Below are 21,573 nucleotides of genomic sequence, written 5' to 3' on the forward strand. Positions count from 1 at the left end.
AAAAAAAAATATATATATATATATTAAAACAATTCAAAGGAACTAGGATGGTTTTATGAGTATACACGGTTTTTCAGGGCCAGACCGCAAAACTTTCGAGGAACATTCCTTATGGTAAGCTTTTAAAAAAAAACTACAATTTTTTTTCCAAAAAGTTATTCTAAAAAAAAGAATAAAAAAATGTAATTTTAAAATGTAGTAAATACTTCGTTTCTCGGACAAGCTGTTCCTCCACAAACTCCTACCCTTCTCCTACCCAGCCGCTTGCCTTGTCCGCGTCTGATGCTTATCGCTTCGTTGATCAAATACGTTTTTATCGCATTTTTTTTTGTCGTGGAGGGGTTGGGGTTTGCGGAAGGGATGCTAGTTCAAGAAATTAGAGATTTACTCTATTTTAAGATCATATACAGGGTGTTCTTTAAACCCTGTCACATCCGAAACCACGATGATCAGTATGAGCAAGAAGACATATTGGCACATTAAAATACATTTTTAGAACGAATAAAATTTACAAAAATAAAATATCAAAAAAAACAAATGGTTGCTTACTTCTGCAAGGGAGAAATGAGGAGGGGGAGAGGGGAGTCTGATATATCGTCAACCGGGCGGCGGCGCCCCCCTCGCTTCTCCCCTGCAGAAGTACGCAACCATTTTTTTTAAAAATACTTTTGAAAAAAATGTTCGTTTTAAATATTTTTTTAAATATGCTAATATGTCTTCTTGCCCATACTTCGGATGTCACAGGGTGTAAAGAACACCTGTATATATATATATTTTTAAATAAATGCTCTTCTGAAGTTTCGCGGTCTGGCTCTGTAAAACCATGTATATCGTGTCCGAAATCTAAATAAGGTGGAATGAAAAAAAAAATGTTGATTCAAACATTTAAACCAACTTTTCTCAGTATGGGCAATGATGCACTTAGTGGGTTTTATCAGTACACCGACGATATAAATATAAGCGCCTTCAAATGGGTTTATTCTCACTTGTTCTGCCGTCCGGCAGCAAGGTGTCCAGGGCGTTGAGCGGGTAAGCGGAGCACGTGATGTTGGAGTAGCGCCAGAACTCCTTGGCCGAGAGCTCCAACATCTCCTTGAAGACCTCCGCACGCCCGAGCTTGCAGGCCAGCGTGAGCGGGGTGAGGCCCTGGAGGTTGGAGCGCCCGTTGCTGGCCGGAAGCTTCGGGTGGCGGAGAGCATAGCCAAACATGTCCTGGTAAAGAAATTGTAAGAAACATTTTGATAAATTTATTGATTATAATGCTACAAGTATGCGAGTACCTGATCGAGTCACCAGATGTAATGCACTATTCTACTGCAGTTAATCATCGACTAATTACAGCACGATTTTATCAGTACTACAGATGCAAAGACTTACATACCAATATACTATAGTAATTAAAATGTAACATGATTAGAATGACAGTTGTCAGAAAAAGTGACGACATAACTTTGTAGAACCGTCAAAGGAGTTATTTATATTGGAACACGAAAAATCATTCGTATCTGGCGTGTTTATTATTTTTTTAATACAATGCTTGAAACATAAATCAACATTAAAATATAAAATTAGCGTTAAAACTAAAATAAACCTAATTATTAACGACGTTCTTACAAGGTTACATCATTTTGCAAAAACGTTATAGATGGACAAATTTGATCAATGTAAATTGATCGAATAAATTATATAAAATAAATTGCGTTTTTTATATCAATCTTCGGAAAGAGAGTTTCACGATTGCATGAAATAACTGATAAAATCGATTTGAGCAGTGATCAGTAATTTCCCATCACTAATGAAATTAGTTTGACAGCTGTCATTCTAATCAAGCTATATTTTAAGGACTATAACAACATGTCTTAAGGTATAAACAAAAAATTGAAACTAATTATTCATAGATGGCGCATTTATAATTTTTTATTGAAAACTGACATTTTTACGTTTATTTTCAATGGAAATTTTACAAAACTTGCTTTGCGGAAATTTTACACTTTATTGATTGTAACAAATACTATAACAATATAATTTAAGTCCCTTTCACAAAATGGAGTACAAAATAAAATTAACTTATCTTATAAGATAAACGTAAAAATTGTATTCTTATTGTTCATTGCTATTGTTTCTTACACAGTGTGTAAGGTGGCCTTGTAAATGCCTAAACTTCCACATTACCTTCTCTAAAATGTTCTCCATCCCTGTTAATAATAATATTATTTACCTGATTTATATAGCGACATTTTCGTGATAAATCACCTCAAAGGCGCTTTACAATTGTATACTTAAACTTACATTCCAACTAAACCAAAGTGACATATTATTATTTTTTTATTTAAAATTGAGGATATGATAATTTAAAGAAGTGAAATTTTAGTTGAGATCTGCACTGACTGGGACTGTCGATGATTCGTAAGTTTGAAGGCAATTGGTTCCAGGCAGAGGGGCCGGCGGCGGCAAAAGCACGATCTCCAAATCTAGTGTTTGGGGAGCGCCGGATTTCGACAAGTTTTCCTCTTCCTGAATCAAGTGCTGACCTAAGAGTAGATTTTCTTTGACATGTATTTTCCCTAATACAAAGGTCCGATAGGTATCATGGAGCCATTTCATGAAGGGATTTGAATACTGTCCAGCACAGCTTGTATTTTATTCTCTCTGGGCTTTTTAACCAGTGTAAATCTCGAAGATGTTGTGAGATGTGAGAATATTTTTTTACGAATTTAGCCTTGCTGCTGCATTGAAAACAGATTGAAGTTTATTAGTTTGATATTTTGGGAGATTTGCGTATATTCCATTTCAGTAATCTAGACGCGAAATGACATAACGAGCTTGAGTTGCGTCTATAGGGATATTTCTACGCACGGATTTGATCTGTCGGAGATTGAGGAAACCAGCACTTACCGTTTTATTGACCCAAGAATGAAGAGAAAGGTCTGAATCTCAATGAACACCCAGCAGTTTAACATTTATACTAGGGGTAAGATCACAACCTGTGATTGAAATTGGAGATCGGTCTAAAAGGTGTTGTCACTTTTTTGTCGCTGTCAATAGAAGCTCAGTTTTAGATAAATTGAGTTTGAGTCTGTTTGATGACATCCAGTTGTTGGCGGTTTGGATGCATTGAGACACGCGATTTTTCAAATTGTTTATATCTTGAGGAGAGCAGTACAAATATATTTGTTGATCATCGCATAACAGTGAGAAAGTAATCCGGATGAGTGAATAATTTTGGACACATCGTTAATGAACAGTGTGAAGAGCATTAGACCAAGCACGGAACCTGTAAATGAAGACTTTTTACCCGCAACTTGAACTGATTGCGTTCACTCCGAAAGATAAGACTGGATCCATGCCTATTGAGCCCAGAAATTCCAAAAGTTACATCTAATCTTCCAATAAGAAAACTATGGTCAATTGTGTCAAATGCAGCACTCATGTCCAGGAGAGCAAGTATCGTTAGTTTTCCAGACTCATTTGCTAAAGTTATATCTGATAGAATCTACAACAGTCCCGTTTCAGTTTTGTGGAATTTTCTATAAGCTGATTGGAAGTTAGAGAGCAAGCTGTAATTTTAGTTTGTAAATCTTAATTACTTCCTAGGGGGTGAAATCCAGTATTTTGTCTAAGAACATTTGGACAAACTCAAAATATTGTGATAAAACCAACTAGCCCAAGAATACGTTTAAAAATTAGAAAATTGTTTTTAGGCGTTGCCTAGAATGTAAATTAATTTAATCAGATAAATCTCTTCGCAACAATACAGGTTTCAGCTCTTTAACTACACTAAAATCAACAGGTGGAAGAATTGAAGAAATATGGATGTTCAAACATAGGCATAGTGGTGAATGTTACTGTAATACCGATATACTCTGTAAATGCATTAAAATGTAATCTCACTCGTTATTTTTTAGAAAAGGTATGAATTTATTTAAAAATATATTAATAAATTTAACTTTGGTTTTTTAAATACGTATTTTTGTTTTATTTCTTTATATATAAATTGTACATTTGTGGATTCATTGCCGAATTCCAACCAACTGTTAATATAAAAGTGTTATTAAGATTACTTAAGCTTTCACATTGATCAAAAAAACGTATTATTTATAAAATCTTATTGTAGCATTATTTTTCTTTTTCATTATAACCTAGCTAAATACTAGTCACTTTATGTTTATGTTAAATTATTCTCAATTTTAATTTGCTATATTTATATTTAGAACATAAGGTTTCCTTACTTCAATTTGTTATCTTTTATTTGTCATCTTATATTTGTATGTTTCTTTTTTGCAGTTTAAAAAAAATTACTAATTTGTTTAGTTTTAATTATTTAGTTGAATTATATAGTTTTATTTCATATTATATATAACATAATGAATTCACTGCTGTGATTATTTCTGTAAAACTTTTTATTGTAAAAGGTTCTTTATAAACCGTTGATATATATATCTAAATAAATAAATAAATAAATAAATAAATAAATAAATAAATAAATAAATAAATAAATAAATAAATAAATAAATAAATAAATAAATAAATAAATAAATAAATAAATAAATAAATAAATAAATAAATAAATAAATAAATAAATAAATAAATAAATAAATAAATAAATAAATAAATAAATAAATAAATAAATAAATAAATAAATAAATAAATAAATAAATAAATAAATAAATAAATAAATAAATAAATAAATAAATAAATAAATAAATAAATAAATAAATAAATAAATAAATAAATAAATAAATAAATAAATAAATAAATAAATAAATAAATAAATAAATAAATAAATAAATAAATAAATAAATAAATAAATAAATAAATAAATAAATAAATAAATAAATAAATAAATAAATAAATAAATAAATAAATAAATAAATAAATAAATAAATAAATAAATAAATAAATAAATAAATAAATACGTAAATTACCAGTTTGTCGCAAACTACCACCATGTGGAGGATCATGTTTCCGAAGGAGTCCGGAAGGTCAGGGTCGGCTCCAGAGTCCAGCAGCAGGTTGTACACGGACTCGTTGGCGCAGCATGCCGCCCAGGCCAGGGGGAACTCTCCCAGGTAGGCCAGGCCCTCGTAGTCGGTGATGCGCGACGGCCTCGGGCGCTGCTGATCGCGGGGAAGGAAGAAACTACCTGGAATGCGGAGCGGTATCAAGCCATCAAAACAAAATAAATTTTAACTATTTTTTTATTGTGCAAATGGCACTAGTTTCAAAATTAACGCCCCCAGAACTATAGTCAAAATTTGGTTTATTTAAGTTATGAATGCAGTGTAACCCTTTTTCCTTTCTCTTAAAAAAATCATTTAAATGTAAGTTAAAAAAATATAAAACAGATAAGTTAGCTCTTAAAAAGTTTTTTTGTGGGTTTTTCAAAATTATGATTTAAGGATTTTGTTGAACGAAATTCATTGTATTGAAGGGTTTTTCTTTGTTTACAATAAGTAAGTACTTTAATTAAGTAATTTAGCATCAACTTTACCCTTGTGTATCTGTTTTTTTTTTCTCGGGATTATTCTTGGAGTTTTGTTTTGTAATATGGTGAATTTGTTTCAAATGTTTTGTTATATGCGATATTTTAGTGATAGCTACCAATGGTACCAATATTCAATACAGGAAATCCGTAAAAAATCTAGGAGTACTAATGGATGAACATCTCTGCTGGCGAGCTTATACTAATGAATTAAGCCGCAATTTTTTTTAGTCTACACTCACTTAGAAGGTTGCGAAAATTCTTATCCATTAATACTAAATGCACTCTGGTACAAGCATTACTACGACCCATTCTAGATTACGCTGATGTTTCCATGACTGATTTAAGCTGTGAGCCACTCGATAAACTTGAACAACTTTAGAATTACATGCATAAGATATATTTTTGGTCTTAGGAAATATGACAACATTTCTGATTATCCTAGGCAAATGAAATGGCTCAAAATTAGACGGCGGAGAGACTATCACTCCCTCTCACTTCTGTTCAATGTACTTCATAGTGCGTGAAAAATTTCAACGCTTATCAGTTCATGGTTTACCTCTTCGTTCTAATTCTCAAAGCACTCTTTTAATACCCATCCCAATTCCTCTTTCTTCTCTAACTCATATAGTGTCCATGTGGCTCGACTGTGTACTCATCTCCCATCCACCATCAAAGATCTAATTACAGTATCTCTGTTTAAATCACGTCTGAAGAAACATTTTCTATCTCTACTCCTTTCCTCTTTTTGCCTTTTTCCCATTGCGTAATAATAATGATTTAAGGTAATTTATATACAAATACATTTATATGTATTTTTATATTTCTTTACCTTTTTTATATCTTTAATTTCTATTGAATATGTTTTAACTTGAATTATAAAAATAAAACTTTTATTTTATTGGTTGGTTGTAAGAAATTGTTATTTGTCAATAAGCCCAGCCCGCCAATGTACAATTAACATTATGTACAAAAAGTTAAATAAAAAAAATAAAAATAAGTGTATATTTTAATGATAATTAGATACGAGTTAATATTAGAACATTCGTGTATTAAGTTTGTACTATTTTAAGACTAAATAAATAAAAAACCCCCATGATTTTTACTGAACAAAACATACCGCAAACTTTGGTATTTTTTAAAATCGATTTTGTAAGTATCGAGAAGAATCACCGTGGTAAAGATGATTTATACAGGTGTTCTTTAAACCCTGCCACATCGAAAACCACGATGATCAGTATGAGCAAGAAGACACACTGTTAACCGCGCGGCAGCGCCCCCCTCGTTTCTCCCCTGCAGAAGAAAGCAACAATTTTTTATTTTAATATTTTAACGTTCTAAATATTTTTTTTAATATGCCAATATGTCTTCTTGCCCATACTGATCAACGTGGTTTCGGATGTGACAGGGTTTAAAGAACACCCTGTATATTTCTCGTGGCTTTTCCTAATCAATTTCTTACTAAAAATGCTGGGCTACCAATCATCGTCGAAGAGGAGTTATATTCATTTGGGTGTTCTCCTTTTTCCAATTGATCGATGGTTACATTCATAATTCAGATATTTTGAATGAATTAAGTCAAAGACAACACAGTTTTGGCCGGTAAAATGAGTTATGGCCGTGGTTTTGGTTTGGGCGACATAGACAATAACTCAGTGCTGAATAGCAAGTTATTTGATTTTTAAAATATAAATATCAGCAGTAGAGTAACCAACTAAATTTTCCAATAATTATCACCTGTATATTAATTAAAATTATAGTTAAAGGTAAACAGTTACCAATGGCTTTCTGGTTGACATTAGCTCCAGCTTCTACCAAGTCTTGGACCAGCTCATTATTGAAGTAAGCGATTGCAAGATGAAGAGCACTGGCTCCTAATAGGAAAAGGAAATATAATCATTATTTTTTAATATTCTTGCCTTTTAACATGTTTGTGCTCAAACCAACAGTGGTGCGTGAAAACCAGCAGACCGAACTTTCAGGTGAGAGGGCCGCCTTTCCTTCTCTAGTCAAACAATTGATGAACTTTTTTAACTCCAGCACTTTATTACAACAAAGACAGTTTGTTAAAAATAAAGCGGTGTATCACTGTAGAATCTCCAGATGGTATCTCGAATTTCTTCTTTGGGCGATCTCCGTTCGTCTCTTTCTTGCGGCTTCTTGTTTGGAACTGTCCGTCTCAGTCAGAAACCTAAGCTTAAATAATTACCTTTAATCCCTGTGGTCATTTCCTATTTTACTGCGTCTAGGCGCGCCAATTTTCTAGGACAATCCCTTTTTTATGCTTTATTTTTATTCCATACATATATTATTAATTTAAGATACAATTACACAATACCTAGGCTAATTATTGCGTATATTATCATAGACTTACACATCCTACAACTCTGTAAAATGATTTATATGATAAAAACTCCAAATAAATTCTACGAATCAATGCTACTACCCTAGTTTATCTAGCTAAAACATATGAATGTTACATTAAAATAAAATTACAATACATTATTCCTATTTAGGAAAGACAGTGTCATCTTATTATTTACCGAACAAAAGTATTTTCGTATTATTTACGCAATTATTTCAAATTTACTAACTGTAAGAACACACAAATACCCAGCTCCAACGCAACGATTGCATCCCTTTGTAAAGCGTCGTCTGTAATTGGTGCATTCTTAGCCAATGAGATGTCATCTATGTTTACGTAAATAGTAAAAATTAGCGTCGCCTTTGTCCACGGTATCGATCATTTACGTAAATGGCATGTGCCAAAAAGAGCCGACTATATCTCCGGCTGCATCCCGCCTCTAGTTCATTTCAGCTCCGACTTTGCCGCCGACAACACGTGTTCAGGATCCCGGTCAATTTCACAAAATTTATGAGACTCCCTTGGTCCATAATACAACTGCATAAAAAACATTTGTTGGCGAAACAATGTAACCTACTACAATATGTTAAATGAATTTATTTACTGGGTGTCTTTATAAAATCTACCCTACTCTATTTGCATTACGTAAACTTAATTTTGGAACGAACAACATATTTTAATTCACTTATATGTAAAAACAAATTGCAAAGATATGTAAAATCTAGCCGACGACAGTCAAATAGTAAGTTTAAATTTGGCCAATCAGGACCTTAGTTTCTAGCTCTCCGGCCTCAGTTGGTCGGCAATCGGGTCTTGATTAATCGGCCCTTCTTGTGGAGGAGTGGTAACCGCTTCGGTTTTCCCGATGGGACTAGGTTTTCCCGGTCTACTGACAAGCTTTACCTTTCCGAGCCTAAGGGTGAAAAATTATCCGCGAGTGCCTGAGGGGGGTACCACGGATACACCAGCTAAAATGCCATAAATACTACTTAAAAAAATACCGTCAAAATAGAGAAATATAACATAATACATGAAAAGTGGCATGGTCGCTCGGATAACAAAGGGGTAATTATTCCTATTTTGAAATAGAGCAATCTCTTAATCTGTCTTCATTGGAGAGACGTAGAACTGAGATGGACCTTATATGCATTTTCAAAATACTTAATGCTTTAAGTGATGTCCCATCTCTGTTGCAATCAATTTCTTTTCATGTTCCCAACCGTGTCACCAGAAGTCAAAATCTGCTATTTATAAAATCTTCTAAGAGCGACTTTTGTTTTTATGCCCCAATGTCCCAGAATGTGTAGATTAGTCAATTCATCACACGACTTGGAATTCTTTGGGATAGATCTTCCGGCTTTTCGTAGATCTCTTCGCGAATAAACAGTGTGGGATGAAGTTGGATTGGCATGGTTTAGCTCAAAGTCTTAGGTCTTTCGTTTTTATGAAAATATTGTATATAATTATTGTTTTGCCCTTGTTTGTCTTTGCCAAATAGTTTTATGTTATTTTTGTTCAGTTTCTTGCATTTATGTTTCTTCGTGTAATTTTTGTAATTGGCTTAGGCCGTATATATAATAAATAAATAAATAACACCGATAAAAATGGATTTAGAACAATTAATTGTATTTTCGAAATCAATATGGATATTGTGGAGAAATATTTGCATAGGATTGAAAAGGTTCAACGAAATTTTTTAAAATACCTAGATTATAAAAACAATAAAACGCTTTGTACTTACAGCCAATCTGCCAATCAAAATGGATTTTTCACCCTTGAAAATAGACGCACTGTATCTGAATTGTGCTATTTACATAATTTATTAAATAATAAAGTAGACTCTTTTAACCTACCCTCCAAAATTAATCTTAATGTCCCCTTTCGCGTGACAAGAAATAACTATTTATTCCATCTGCCAGTCTGTGGCACTGACTATGCACAACACTCTTTCCTCTATCGTTCTTGCTCTAACTTTATTTTTTTTTTCATTTATTGATATATTTTACATACCCCTTAATTTATTTAAAAATAAATTAAGACTTATTATTTCTGGCTGCGATACGATCCCACTTACTATTTAATGATACACCCTCCTGAACACTTACTGCCACACTAATACACATAAACACATCTACACTTACACATACACATAAACACATCTTTTTGTTGTAACACAATTTAATAATTTGTATGATTTTTATTAAGAAACTTTGCTGGTCTGTCTTTGAACTGTATTTTAAAAAAAATGTTATAATATCATTGTCGACTGTTTGTTTCTTTAAAATAAATAAATAAAATAAATAAATACATAAATTTAAAAAGGAAATTGAATAAAAATACTTTGCTAGAAACACGCGACATGTTTGGCCTTGGTAGTTGTGACGCCAAGATTCTAAACAAATTTGAATGCACAGGAACAAATAAACATGAATCGTGATGTATTAGGGACGTGGCCAATGGAATGACTGTTTTTGCGGGAATTCAAAATTATAAATTTAAAAATATTTTTTATTCCACTAACAATTAGCAAAAAACTTGTTTTTTTTTCTGGACAGTATTTCATAGACCTTTTTTACTTTAAAAATGTAAAAAATTTTCCCTATTGTCATGGTAGTTTTAAAAAAAATGGTTTATAATATTTGTAGTTATCTGCGAAATTCATACATTTCTTCATAAAATACTGTTGCGAGAGGTCTGGCTTGAACACGGGCTCCGCATGCCTCAGAAACACCTAAGCCCAAGTTGTCTCTTCTTTAAACCTGCGGGCTCCTGGAGGGCTGTCGATGACGATTTTTTTGCGTTATCCGGCGGAACTAAGGGGTGCTGAATTAACGTGGAAGGAGGTGACAGTGCTGGCCGGCAACAGGGTCTCCTGGAGGCAACTGGTGATGTCCACATGCTCCATTCAGGAGCGGACGTGGAAAAGAAAAATGTAGAAGTATCCCTGATTTATGCACGACTTATTGTTTTTTTTAATTAAAAAAAAAAAAAAAAATTCTTTTTTTTTTGTTTTTTACAATAAACATAATAATAAAACAGAGTATATATAAAAAATAAAGCATAATTACATATCAATGAAATACATATTAATAGAAAAATAGTAAACAAAAAAATCCCACAAAGGCATGGCTGTTCGTGGGTATACAAGAATATGTTAATGAATTTTTGCTCCTATAATAAATAATGGACAGTTAGAATATTTTTGTATAACATAAGAAAGAAAAAATAAAATATTCTGTAAAAGATAATATGGTATTTTTTTTATAGTAATTAAAAAATATTTTTAAAAAACCAAAAATATTCCTTATTATTAAAGGGCAACAAAATAAATCTTAGAAAAAAAGAGTTCATATCTTTAGTTTGAATCCAGGATAGTGCATGTTTTTTAAAAGAAGAAAAATTTTGAAAGTTTGGAATCAATGAAATATTATCAGTAAAAAAGAATTAAACATTTTTGGGCCTATAAAATATGCATGTCTCTGTGCGAGCCTCGTTTTACAATGTGGTATTTCTAACACACGATTCCTTCTTTGACTTGATCTATTTGAATTACTTGTAAATAAATTTTGGTTCTTAATATATATTTTAAACATTGAAAACAATATATTTGTCTTAGATCTAAAAGTTTAGCTTCTTGGAACAATTGGAAAGAGGGAAAAGTGTGATTTTTGTGAAGCATTATTTTTAATATAAATTTTTGGATAGTTTCTAATGGTACTAATTATTTATTTATAATTTGATTTGGCGGCGCACAGCACCGTACCAACTAAGAAACCGTGTTTGGTTTGTTTACCGGCACGCAATAAAAACCGACTTAAGAAATACATCACCCAAGTACTCTTCGCCCTCCACGACGTCCAGCGCCAGTCGCGGGAAGCACTTGAGCAGAGTGCGGGCCAGGCGCGTGTGCACACGCGTGTCGCATATGATCAGCACGTGCAGCAGCGACTCTCCGAGGGCCCCGCGGTGGCGCATCTGCCAGCACGCGGGGTGGTCGTGCCATCGGGACAGCGGGTCGTGCCTGGATAGGGACGCTTCTATGGGTAGCACGACCTGCAAAAAAAATTGACAGAATGGTATTCCTATTAAAACAGAGGGAAAGAAAAGTATTTTTCTTTTTCTTTTTTCTACACCATAGCGGATCAGGACGCACAGAGCACCCGGGCTTGAGAAAACTCGGAGCATTCCGTGCGTAAATGAAGCGTCTTAACAATAACATCACGCAGGTCACCGAGGAAATATGTAAATTGAGACGATTGTATATGATTTTTCTTGAAGAAATATTTTCATTTTCATGATTTTAGCCAAATATTCCGATTGTTAGGGTCATTTGCAACGAATTGTAAATAAACAACTTTTAGAAAATGGAAATCAAAATGGGCTAGTAGGGTTGGAACCTCGGTCCTCTGATTCGCGAGTCCACGACACTAAGCTAGCCACGGGACCACAACGCGATTAAATTAAGAGATAATATATTTCTTTTAAATCCGAGACCTCAGTGATAAGCCTAAATAAATAAAAAAATCATGTTCAAAAAAGTTTTTCTTTTAATTTTTGTAACGTTTACGCAAAAAAAACAATGAAAGTGAGAAGTACTTAATTGTTATTTTAAGTTATAAAAAAGTTCTGAATTTGTTGCAACAGAAAAGGAAAACATTTTTAGAAGGGAATTTGTATTGTACCCTCAGAGTAATAATGCGCCAAGCTATAAAGGAGCCCAAACGTAAGGAAACCATTAACCTAACTATTAGGGATAAGTTAGCTACTGTTCGCAGCAAAACAATCGACCGTACTCAGGTTGAGAATTGCCAAATTGATATAAATTTGCATTGTAAATACTTTTCAATATGTACCTATGTATGCAGGGTTATTCCAATTTATTTTTCTATAATTAGCCTATATTTATTTTACAAAACTGAAAATACATGTGTGTGTTTATTTTTTTATTAGTTTATTCACAATATATTTATGTTACATTTATTGAGACATAAATCTCAACTCCATGGAACCAAAGTCTTGTGTTGAGTTTGTTTGTTTGTCCGTCACATCTCCGAAACGGCGAGTCGTAGCGGCCTGAAATTTGCACACGTCATTTGAGATACGATTTCAAGGTTGATGTTTTATTTTATTTTATTTTATTTTATTTTGGAAAGCCAACAGATTACAATATTTATTAATTACAGTGTAGGTTAAATTATATATTAAGATCCAATTACAGGCCTTCTCGTAAGCTAAAAGATAAATATTACTAATAAGAAGTTAAGAATAGATATTAAATTTAGATATGTATGTACATTTTACAGTGCGGATAACATAATAATAAGTATACATACATATGCAGCGAGTATAACATTTGCGATAATTATTGAGCCTTATAAGAAGAACAACTTAATTGAAGAAAATAATAATTATAAAAAATAAAAATAAAAAACTCAAAAACTAAAATAAAATAAAGTTTTTATAATAATTAACCAAATATCAAACTCACATACACATGCACATGTACATATCCATACACAATGTAACTGCACAGGTAGGTATTTCGGTTAAATAAGATATTATATAAGAGAATATTAAATAACATATTTTAAAAAAAATAAAAAATAAAAAAAAATAGTGAAACATAAATTGATTTTCAATTACTTTTCTAAAATTGTTGCATGTTATATTATTAATATCAATATGGTTAAATTTATTGTTATACAGATTGCAAGTTCTACATATATAAGAATTTTGGCAAGCATTAGTTTTATATTTAAAAATATGAAATTGGTTTTTGTTTCTGGTCTGCGCTACAGGGATCCTAAAACCAATTAGGGATAGGAGCTGTGGACAGTCAACCTGATTATTCATAATTTTGTACAGATATACAAGGTCAGCTACGTTTTTACGGGTTTTCAGTGGTTTTAGGTTAAGATGAGTGAGAAATTCATTGGTTTCATTTTCTGAAACCCTTAATTTAAATCTGCAGTATGATATAAATTTTGATTGAATAGATTCAATTCGATGAATGTATTTTTTATAATGAGGGTTCCAGGCAGGTGACGCAAATTCTAACTGACTTCTTACATATGTACAGTACAATAGTCTAATGGTTTGTATATTACTAAAGTCATTGCCTATGCGAATTAGGAAACCCAAAATTTGATAAGCTTTTTTAACGATTGCATTAATGTGAGCTTCAAAAGTTAATTTAGAATCAAGTATAATTCCAAGATCGCGAATTTCGTTTACTCTAGAGAGGATATTGTTATCAATTGTGTAGTTAAAATTAGTTTTTATTTTATTTCTAGTGAAGGTCATTACATAACATTTATTAGTATTTAGTTTAAGGTGATTTAGTTTGCAGTATTCATTTAGCCTAATAAGATCTTCTTGAAAATTAGAGCAATCTTGATGTGAATTGATTTCAGAATAAATTTTCATGTCGTCTGCAAAAAGTAAAAATTTGGCAAATTTAAAACATTTACTGATGTCATTGATGAAGATGATAAAAAGTAGCGGCCCCAAGTGCGATCCTTGGGGAACACCTGAGAGCACGCTTACGTCCTTTGAGATAAACCCGTTAATGGCCACTGATTGAAGTCTATTACTTAAGTAGGAAACGAGCCACCTGTACAGATCACCATGAATACCCAAACTCCATAGTTTAGTAAGGAGTATGTTGTGTACAACGGTGTCAAAGGCTTTGGAATAATCAGTGTAGACTACATCTATTTGAACCCTTTCGTCCATAACCTTTGAAACGTATTCTAAAAATAGTGTTAGGTTGGATGTGACAGATTTAAATTTGACAAAACCGTGTTGATTTTCAATAATTATGCTCTGGACAGCATTGTATAGTTGATTGTAAATAATTTTTTCAAAAATCTTACTCATGACACACAGTTTTGATATCGGCTGATATGGCTATTGTGATGTTGCTATTTTCGAGTAAAACTTGAATCGACCTCTACTCGATAAAAACTCAAACTTTATATGGATGCCTAGAGCGGGCCCAACATATTGCCCGTAATCAACTTTCATTAGCAACAGTAGACATTATTATAAACATTATTCTTCAATGTTTCCAAATGTTTTGTAATGGCATACACAAGAGCATCCAAAACAATATACTATCGTTATCTCATGGACGGAGTGAGGCTTGAAAGGGCTTCAACGTCCAGAGATCTCGAGGTGTTGTTTGATGCTCAGTTATCTTTTAATCTTCATATAGTTAATCTATGTAATGACTCCCTTAAAATGCTTGGTTTTGTTCTTAGAAATGCCAAGATCTTTTCTAACACTCAGATTATGAGGACATGGTATAATTCCTTGGTAAGAAGTCGTTTGGAGTTTAGTTCCATTATTTGGTCGCCACACGAGGTTCTATACTCTTTGATGGTGGAGAGAGTGCAGAAAAAAATGCTGCGCTATCTGTACCTAAAAGAGTGTGGATATTATCCTCGGCTCTTCCTAACCAACTTTTTACTGGGGATGCTAGGCTATCAGTCATTATGGAGGAGGAGGGACGTTCATTTATGTGTTCACTTTTTCCAGGTGATCGGTGGTCGCATACATAACTCAGAAATTCTGATGGATGTAGGTCTGTTCGTACCTGGTAACTATCTTCGACAAAGACAGCGTCGATTGTTTTACCTATCACGATGCAGAACCAACCTGCCAATGGTTATGCCGGTTGGTAGAGCAATCTTGCTACTTAATCGCATCGCCTCGGATGTCGACATATTTCACGACAGTGTACCTTCCCTTAGGAAAGCACTTTCTAACTTTTAATTTTTATTTTTACATTTTGTTATATTATTTTAATAACATAACTATCTACTGCAATTTATGATCCATTATTGTAATTAGAATGAATTGGGTCTTTTTTCTGTAATGTTCTAAATATCTGAATAAATAAATGAAATAAATAAATGAAACATACTTTAATTCACAAATTTATCCCCTTAATTGAGAAAAAATGGTATCTGAAGTAAATATGTTGATATAAGGAATATTCGAAACAATAAATGCCAAAAATCATGAGATAGTATTCTAAATCAATTACCTGTAAAAACTGACTCCTTTAACACCTTTGACGTTCCTACTGCTGCAACCAAACATACTGCAATTCACCATAGTTGATTTTTATTTATTATAACGTAAATATCAAAGTTATTTACGAACAAAGCCAAGCACAGCGACAAAAACACCCGATAGAACCGTTATGCCTATGTTGTCAAACTAAACAAAATGGACGCCAATTTGTTGCTAACCAACATCGCTCTCGTTCTACGAAACATAGTGATATTGATGCAGTATTACTCTGAGATTGTACCTAATAAATGAATAAATATTTATAAAATTTTCACCTGCTTATGATCTCTGAATTTCCACCGCAAGTACTCTGCCCTATTGATGATTTGTCCCTTCCCTTCCGCATACATTAAGATTCCAAACTGCTCACTGATTAATTTCTCTACCTCTGCTTGACCACCCATGTTGTAAGCTTCTATCAATTCCCCCCCTGAAATAAGAAAATTAAAAAAACAAACAATGTCTCGAACTATTCTTGGTTTAAATAAAATGTAGGTAAAACTATTCTACGAGTCGTCCATAAGTCCATATGCATTAAAATTCTATATTTTCAAACTCGTAAATAATTTCGTCTGTGGTGCAAATAAAAATGCATAGATATGTGGAGTTCATAGTCCATGATCGATATACACACACGTACTAAATAGTTTCACCTGAAATATAGTCATGACGCCAAGAAGCAAGTAAGCGTTTTCAATTGACTTCATTACATTATATTCTGTGAATTTGTCCTGCAGTACATTAACATCGTCCCTACCATGGAGATATGACGAAAAAAGTAACGTGGCCTGTAAAGAGACCACAGGGTGCAGTCAACGCCCAGTCCAGTCCAGTAAATTCAGTTCAGTAAATTCAGTTTCAGTTCCAGTGCAGTCTCTTCAACCCATCATAGCCGCTACGATCGCGCAACACAACCAAGTGCTGTATCTTATTTGCCATGTAATAAATACGCGTTCTTAACAATCTTAACAATTTTACATCGATCGATAAGGTGGTTGATAGGTTTCCTCATTAAGGTTTTAAAAACAGATATTTTTTTGATAATCATTGTTCAATAAGTCCACTTATATTCACTACACACTCTCGCATAAATACAATATTCACACACCCATACACATATACACACACCCTCACACACCCTAAATATATATACTCACCCTCACTAACATGTACAATAATAAAACGGATACACTTAATTTTTTAAAAGTACTTAGAATAAATATTATTATGTTATAATAAAAATTATACTCATAATGTAATTGAGACACATTAAATGTATATATTTCTACCGACATAATGTAACCATTGTATAAATTCTATAATGTGTTTTGTTTTTATGAGAAAATAAAATAATATAAAATTAAATTAAACAGCAACCTCGTGCTTTCTGTCACTCCCTAACTGGGGTAGGAGCTCCACCAACTCTCAGCAACATCAATCCTACTGATACATTCCTTTTTTTCACTGCATGATCGAGAAAACAGGCATATAGCCTACAAGTTCTCAATAAAGAATACTCAGTTTTTATTTTTATTTATATGTGCGCCCAATGGGCATTTTTAAGGACATAGTTAAATTTAAAAAAAATATATAAAAGAAAGTAGAAATATACAATGGTATATAGTAGACTTGGTGGGAGTGGAAGCGGGAGAGAGGTGTTTATAATTGAATTTGATTGAGTGATTTTATGAAAGAAGACAATTTGTTATAAAAAAAATCAAGACTGGTATGTTTGTTGGCAGACCTAAGAATTCTGGGCATAGGGGAATAAAAACCATAGTTAGTTCTATGGTTATCGGTATGAAAAAGTAAGTTTTGTCTGAGGTTTCTAGTTGGGATATTTAATTTTATTGAGTTCAGTAGTTCTGGCGCGTCAAAGAGTGTGTTTAGATTTTTAAACAGGACTAGAAGGTCGATTTATTTTGACGGTCTTGAATAGAAGATATATTTAAGCTAGTTTCTTATTACACGTATATCGATCTCTATCGCTCGATAAGCCCAACCTCCAGCCTATCTTTCGTAAAAATCGCCGTTAAGCTGATTCAATATTTTTTATGTAAACGTCATAATATGGAGACCAGATAACAGAGGAATACTAGGGAACAAAAGAAAGTTGTAAGGGTATTGATATTTTTTGAGTCAGTGCTTCTGTCAATAAATCCAAAAAGTTTTAAGGATTTATTGATAACATGAAATTTAGCAATAAAGTTAGCAACAAACACAAAATAACAGTAAAATCCATTTAAGGAAGAAATGGAAAACCATTGTACATAAAGCAAAAACAAATATAAAAGGGTATTGAAACTGAATTTCATCCTTTATTTATGGTCTCCTTTATGAGCTGTAGTTTTTTTTAGGAATTAATTGCATAAATAGCATAATTGCATTCTACAGGACTCATATTGACCATTTCGAGTCTGTCCAACGCCGTTTTTTAAGAAAAGTGGCATGGTTGCTCGGATTACAAAGGGGCAATTATTCTTATTTTGAAATAGAGCAATCTCTTAATCTGTCTTCATTGGAGAGACGTAGAACTGAGATGGACCTTATATGCATTTTTAAAATACTTAATGCTTTAAGTGGTGGCCCATCTCTGTTGCAATCAATTTCTTTTCATGTTCCCAGCCGTGTCACCAGAAGTCAAAATCTGCTATTTATAAAATCTTCTAAGAGCAACTTTGGTTTTTATGCCCCAATGTCCAGAATGTGTAGATTAGTCAATTCATCATACGACTTGGAAATTTTTGAAATAGATCTTCCGGTTTTTCGTAGATCTCTTCGCGACTAAACAGTGTGGGAGGAAGTTGGATTGGCATGGTTTAGCTCAAAGTTTTTGATCTTTCGTTTTTTTAAATATATTGCATACTATTATTGTTTTGCCCTTGTTTGTCTTTGCTAAATAGTTTTATGTTCTTTTTGTTCAGTTTCTTGCATTTATGTTTCTTCATGTAACTGTTGTAATTGGCTTAGGCCGTATATATATAATAAATAAATAAATAAATAGAAGAGGTTTTGTTTTAACGTTACTATCTCTAGACCGTACAAATTCTTACTTAAATAAGAATGTACGTGTGGTAATATCATAACTAAAAATACAGTTTTTAAAGGCGTAGTTTTGTTTAATTTGGTAATGTATCCAAAATAAAACAAGTTTTTTGAATTACAATTTTACTTTATTTTTTATAAAATATACAAAGGGTATATTGTGACGCGTTTCGTCTTGTTAGGACATTTTCAAACAAACTAACTTAAATATTTACAAAGTTTCCTTATACACTAAAAATAATTGCTATTTTATGTTTGTGGATTTCTATACAAGCCAAAATAAGTAGAGTAATCAAAATTCAATTAGGGGATACTGAGTAAATTAGAGGAATATTTTGGTTGTATTGGGGAAAAACCCTTACAAATATTTTTAAATAATGGAAGGTTGAATTGAATTATAAATACTCAACTTATTTTGGCTTGTATAGAAATCCACAAACATGAAATAGCAATTATTTTTAGTATATAAGGAAGCTTTGTAAATATTTAAGTAAGATTGTTTGAAAATGTCCTAACAAGACGAAACGCGTCACAATATACCCTCTGTATATTTTTTAAAAAATAAAGTAGAATTATAATCCAATAAACTTGTTTTATTTTGGATACATTACCAAATTAAATATGGAACTCTACCAATTGTCTGCATACACAATATAAAAGTAGTTTTATTTGTTGCCCGGTGCGTTAAAACACCTCTTCTACTTCTGGGCCCGAGTTCACCGCGTTAACCGCGTTCCTATGTCTGATTGTTTATTTTATATTATCAAAGTAGCTTTGTAAATATGTGCTAAAAATAATGTTTTTGTACAGTCCTTAAAGCGAGGCCCCCGACTCCTAAGAGCCTGGATGCCTTGGCTTTCTTGATGTGTTTATGGATTTGCGCAGCCAAATATAATCAGTCGAACCGTCTGCGTCTGCGTCTGGGTCTGGTCTACCCAACCCGGCCCACATACCCTTCTTGTAGTTGGCCAGCTTGTACAGCAGACACTGGTCCTCGTTGGACGCCTGGCTGATGACCCTGTCCAGCACGGAGCCGTCCGCTTGCACGGCGCTGGCCCCCTTGCACGGCCCGCAGCCCATCTGGCTCCATGCACCTCAGCCGTCACGGGGCACCCATCCTGGCTCCTACTCACGCACTGGCCTGTGTCCCCTATTCGAGGACCCGCTAAAATCAGAAAAGATGTAAAAAACACATTCAATAATGAATAAAAATGCGCTTTGATCCTAACCACTCAATAATATTTATTCAATTATAATCGGTTCCAAAGCTGCACAAACTTCCTAATCAAGGTTAAATTTACTAATTAATAATATTTATTAATTGTGATGACCCAAATCTTTACCGGACACACGGAGCTATGCGGAGTTACCTATACAGGCCAACAACAACAACAAGAACAAACCATCACGCCGTTTCCCCGTAGGGGTAGGCAGAGAGGATAGAACGCCATAACACTCTATCTTGGCATACAGACCTCGCTTCCTCTACATTCATACATCTTCTTATGCACGCACGCCGATTATTCCTACTTTTGACATGTCCATCTTCAAGTATTTGATGGACTTGATCGTGCCATGTCTTTCTCGGTCTTCCTCGTTTTCTGCATCCATCAACATTTGCATCGTAGATCCTTTTAGTCGTTCTTTCGCTGTCCATTCGCTCTACATGTCCAAACCAACGCAGCACCCCTTTCTTAATTCTGTCAATAATGCATGTCTCAGCCTTACACACTTCACGGATCTCGACATTTGTGCACCTATCATACATCGTTTTACCACACATTCGCCTGAGGGATCGCATTTCGACAGCATTCAACCTACTTTCATCATTATTTTTCCAATTCCATACTTCGCTCCCATACATTAGAGTTGGAACTAGAACTCCGTTGTGTACTGCTAGTTTAGCCTCCTGCGATAAACATTTGTTTGCCAAAGTAGATTTTAGTGCACTCACCCTCCTTTCAATATCTTTATCGGCCTTTCCGTCCCTAGTAAACATACTTCCCAGGTACACAAATTCTTCTACCTGATTCAGAATATCTCCGTTCACGCTGATCTCACATTTAGTTATATTTTCATCCCTTTCAAAAACCATCACTTTCGATTTATCAACATTCATAAGCAAATCGCTTTTCTTGCATACCTCGTAGACTTTTGTTACTAAGAATTGAAGGTCTTCTTTGCTGCTAGCAAGAAGCACGGCATCATCCGCATACAGAAGACAGTTAACAGTTATACCATTCATTTTTGCTCCCATTCTTAAATCTTTCAGTTCTTTCATACAGTTATCGATGTATATGTTGAACAACCATGGTGACATTACACATCCCTGTTTGACTCCTTTCGGAATATTAAACCACGATGTGAATGACCCATTCACCTTCACACATGCTGTGCTGTCCTTATACAGTGACGCAATAGCCCTTGTCAGGTTACCATTTACTCCATACTCCGATAAAACCTTCCACAATTTCTCTCTGTCAACTCTATCAAATGCCTTTTGCAGATCGACAAATGCGCAGAAAAGTTTCTGATGTTTAGCCAGGAACTTTTCTGTCATATTTCGCAGAGCAAATATTTGATCCATACATCCTCTTCCATT

General features: G+C 33.4%; 1 protein-coding gene across 1 annotated transcript in view; it reads right to left on the reverse strand.

Annotated features, from left to right (window-relative positions):
• iav (transient receptor potential cation channel subfamily V iav) overlaps positions 1-20,159 on the reverse strand; it is a 54,309-nt gene extending 34,150 nt beyond the window's left edge. The window contains exons 1-6 of the mRNA XM_088229212.1: positions 19,925-20,159; positions 16,202-16,356; positions 11,678-11,900; positions 7,261-7,356; positions 4,926-5,143; positions 987-1,212 (exon numbers count right to left, since the gene is read on the reverse strand). Of these exons, the coding sequence (XP_088085338.1) occupies positions 987-1,212; positions 4,926-5,143; positions 7,261-7,356; positions 11,678-11,900; positions 16,202-16,356; positions 19,925-20,051 (1,045 nt within the window). The 5' untranslated portion in view covers positions 20,052-20,159. The remainder of the gene's footprint in view (positions 1-986; positions 1,213-4,925; positions 5,144-7,260; positions 7,357-11,677; positions 11,901-16,201; positions 16,357-19,924) is intronic.
• Between the last annotated feature and the right edge of the window lie 1,414 nt (positions 20,160-21,573).

This window comes from Micrasema longulum, unplaced genomic scaffold, assembly GCF_059751315.1.
Source record: "Micrasema longulum isolate JH-2025_06_02 unplaced genomic scaffold, ASM5975131v1 h1tg000644l, whole genome shotgun sequence".
NCBI lineage: Eukaryota > Metazoa > Arthropoda > Insecta > Trichoptera > Brachycentridae > Micrasema > Micrasema longulum.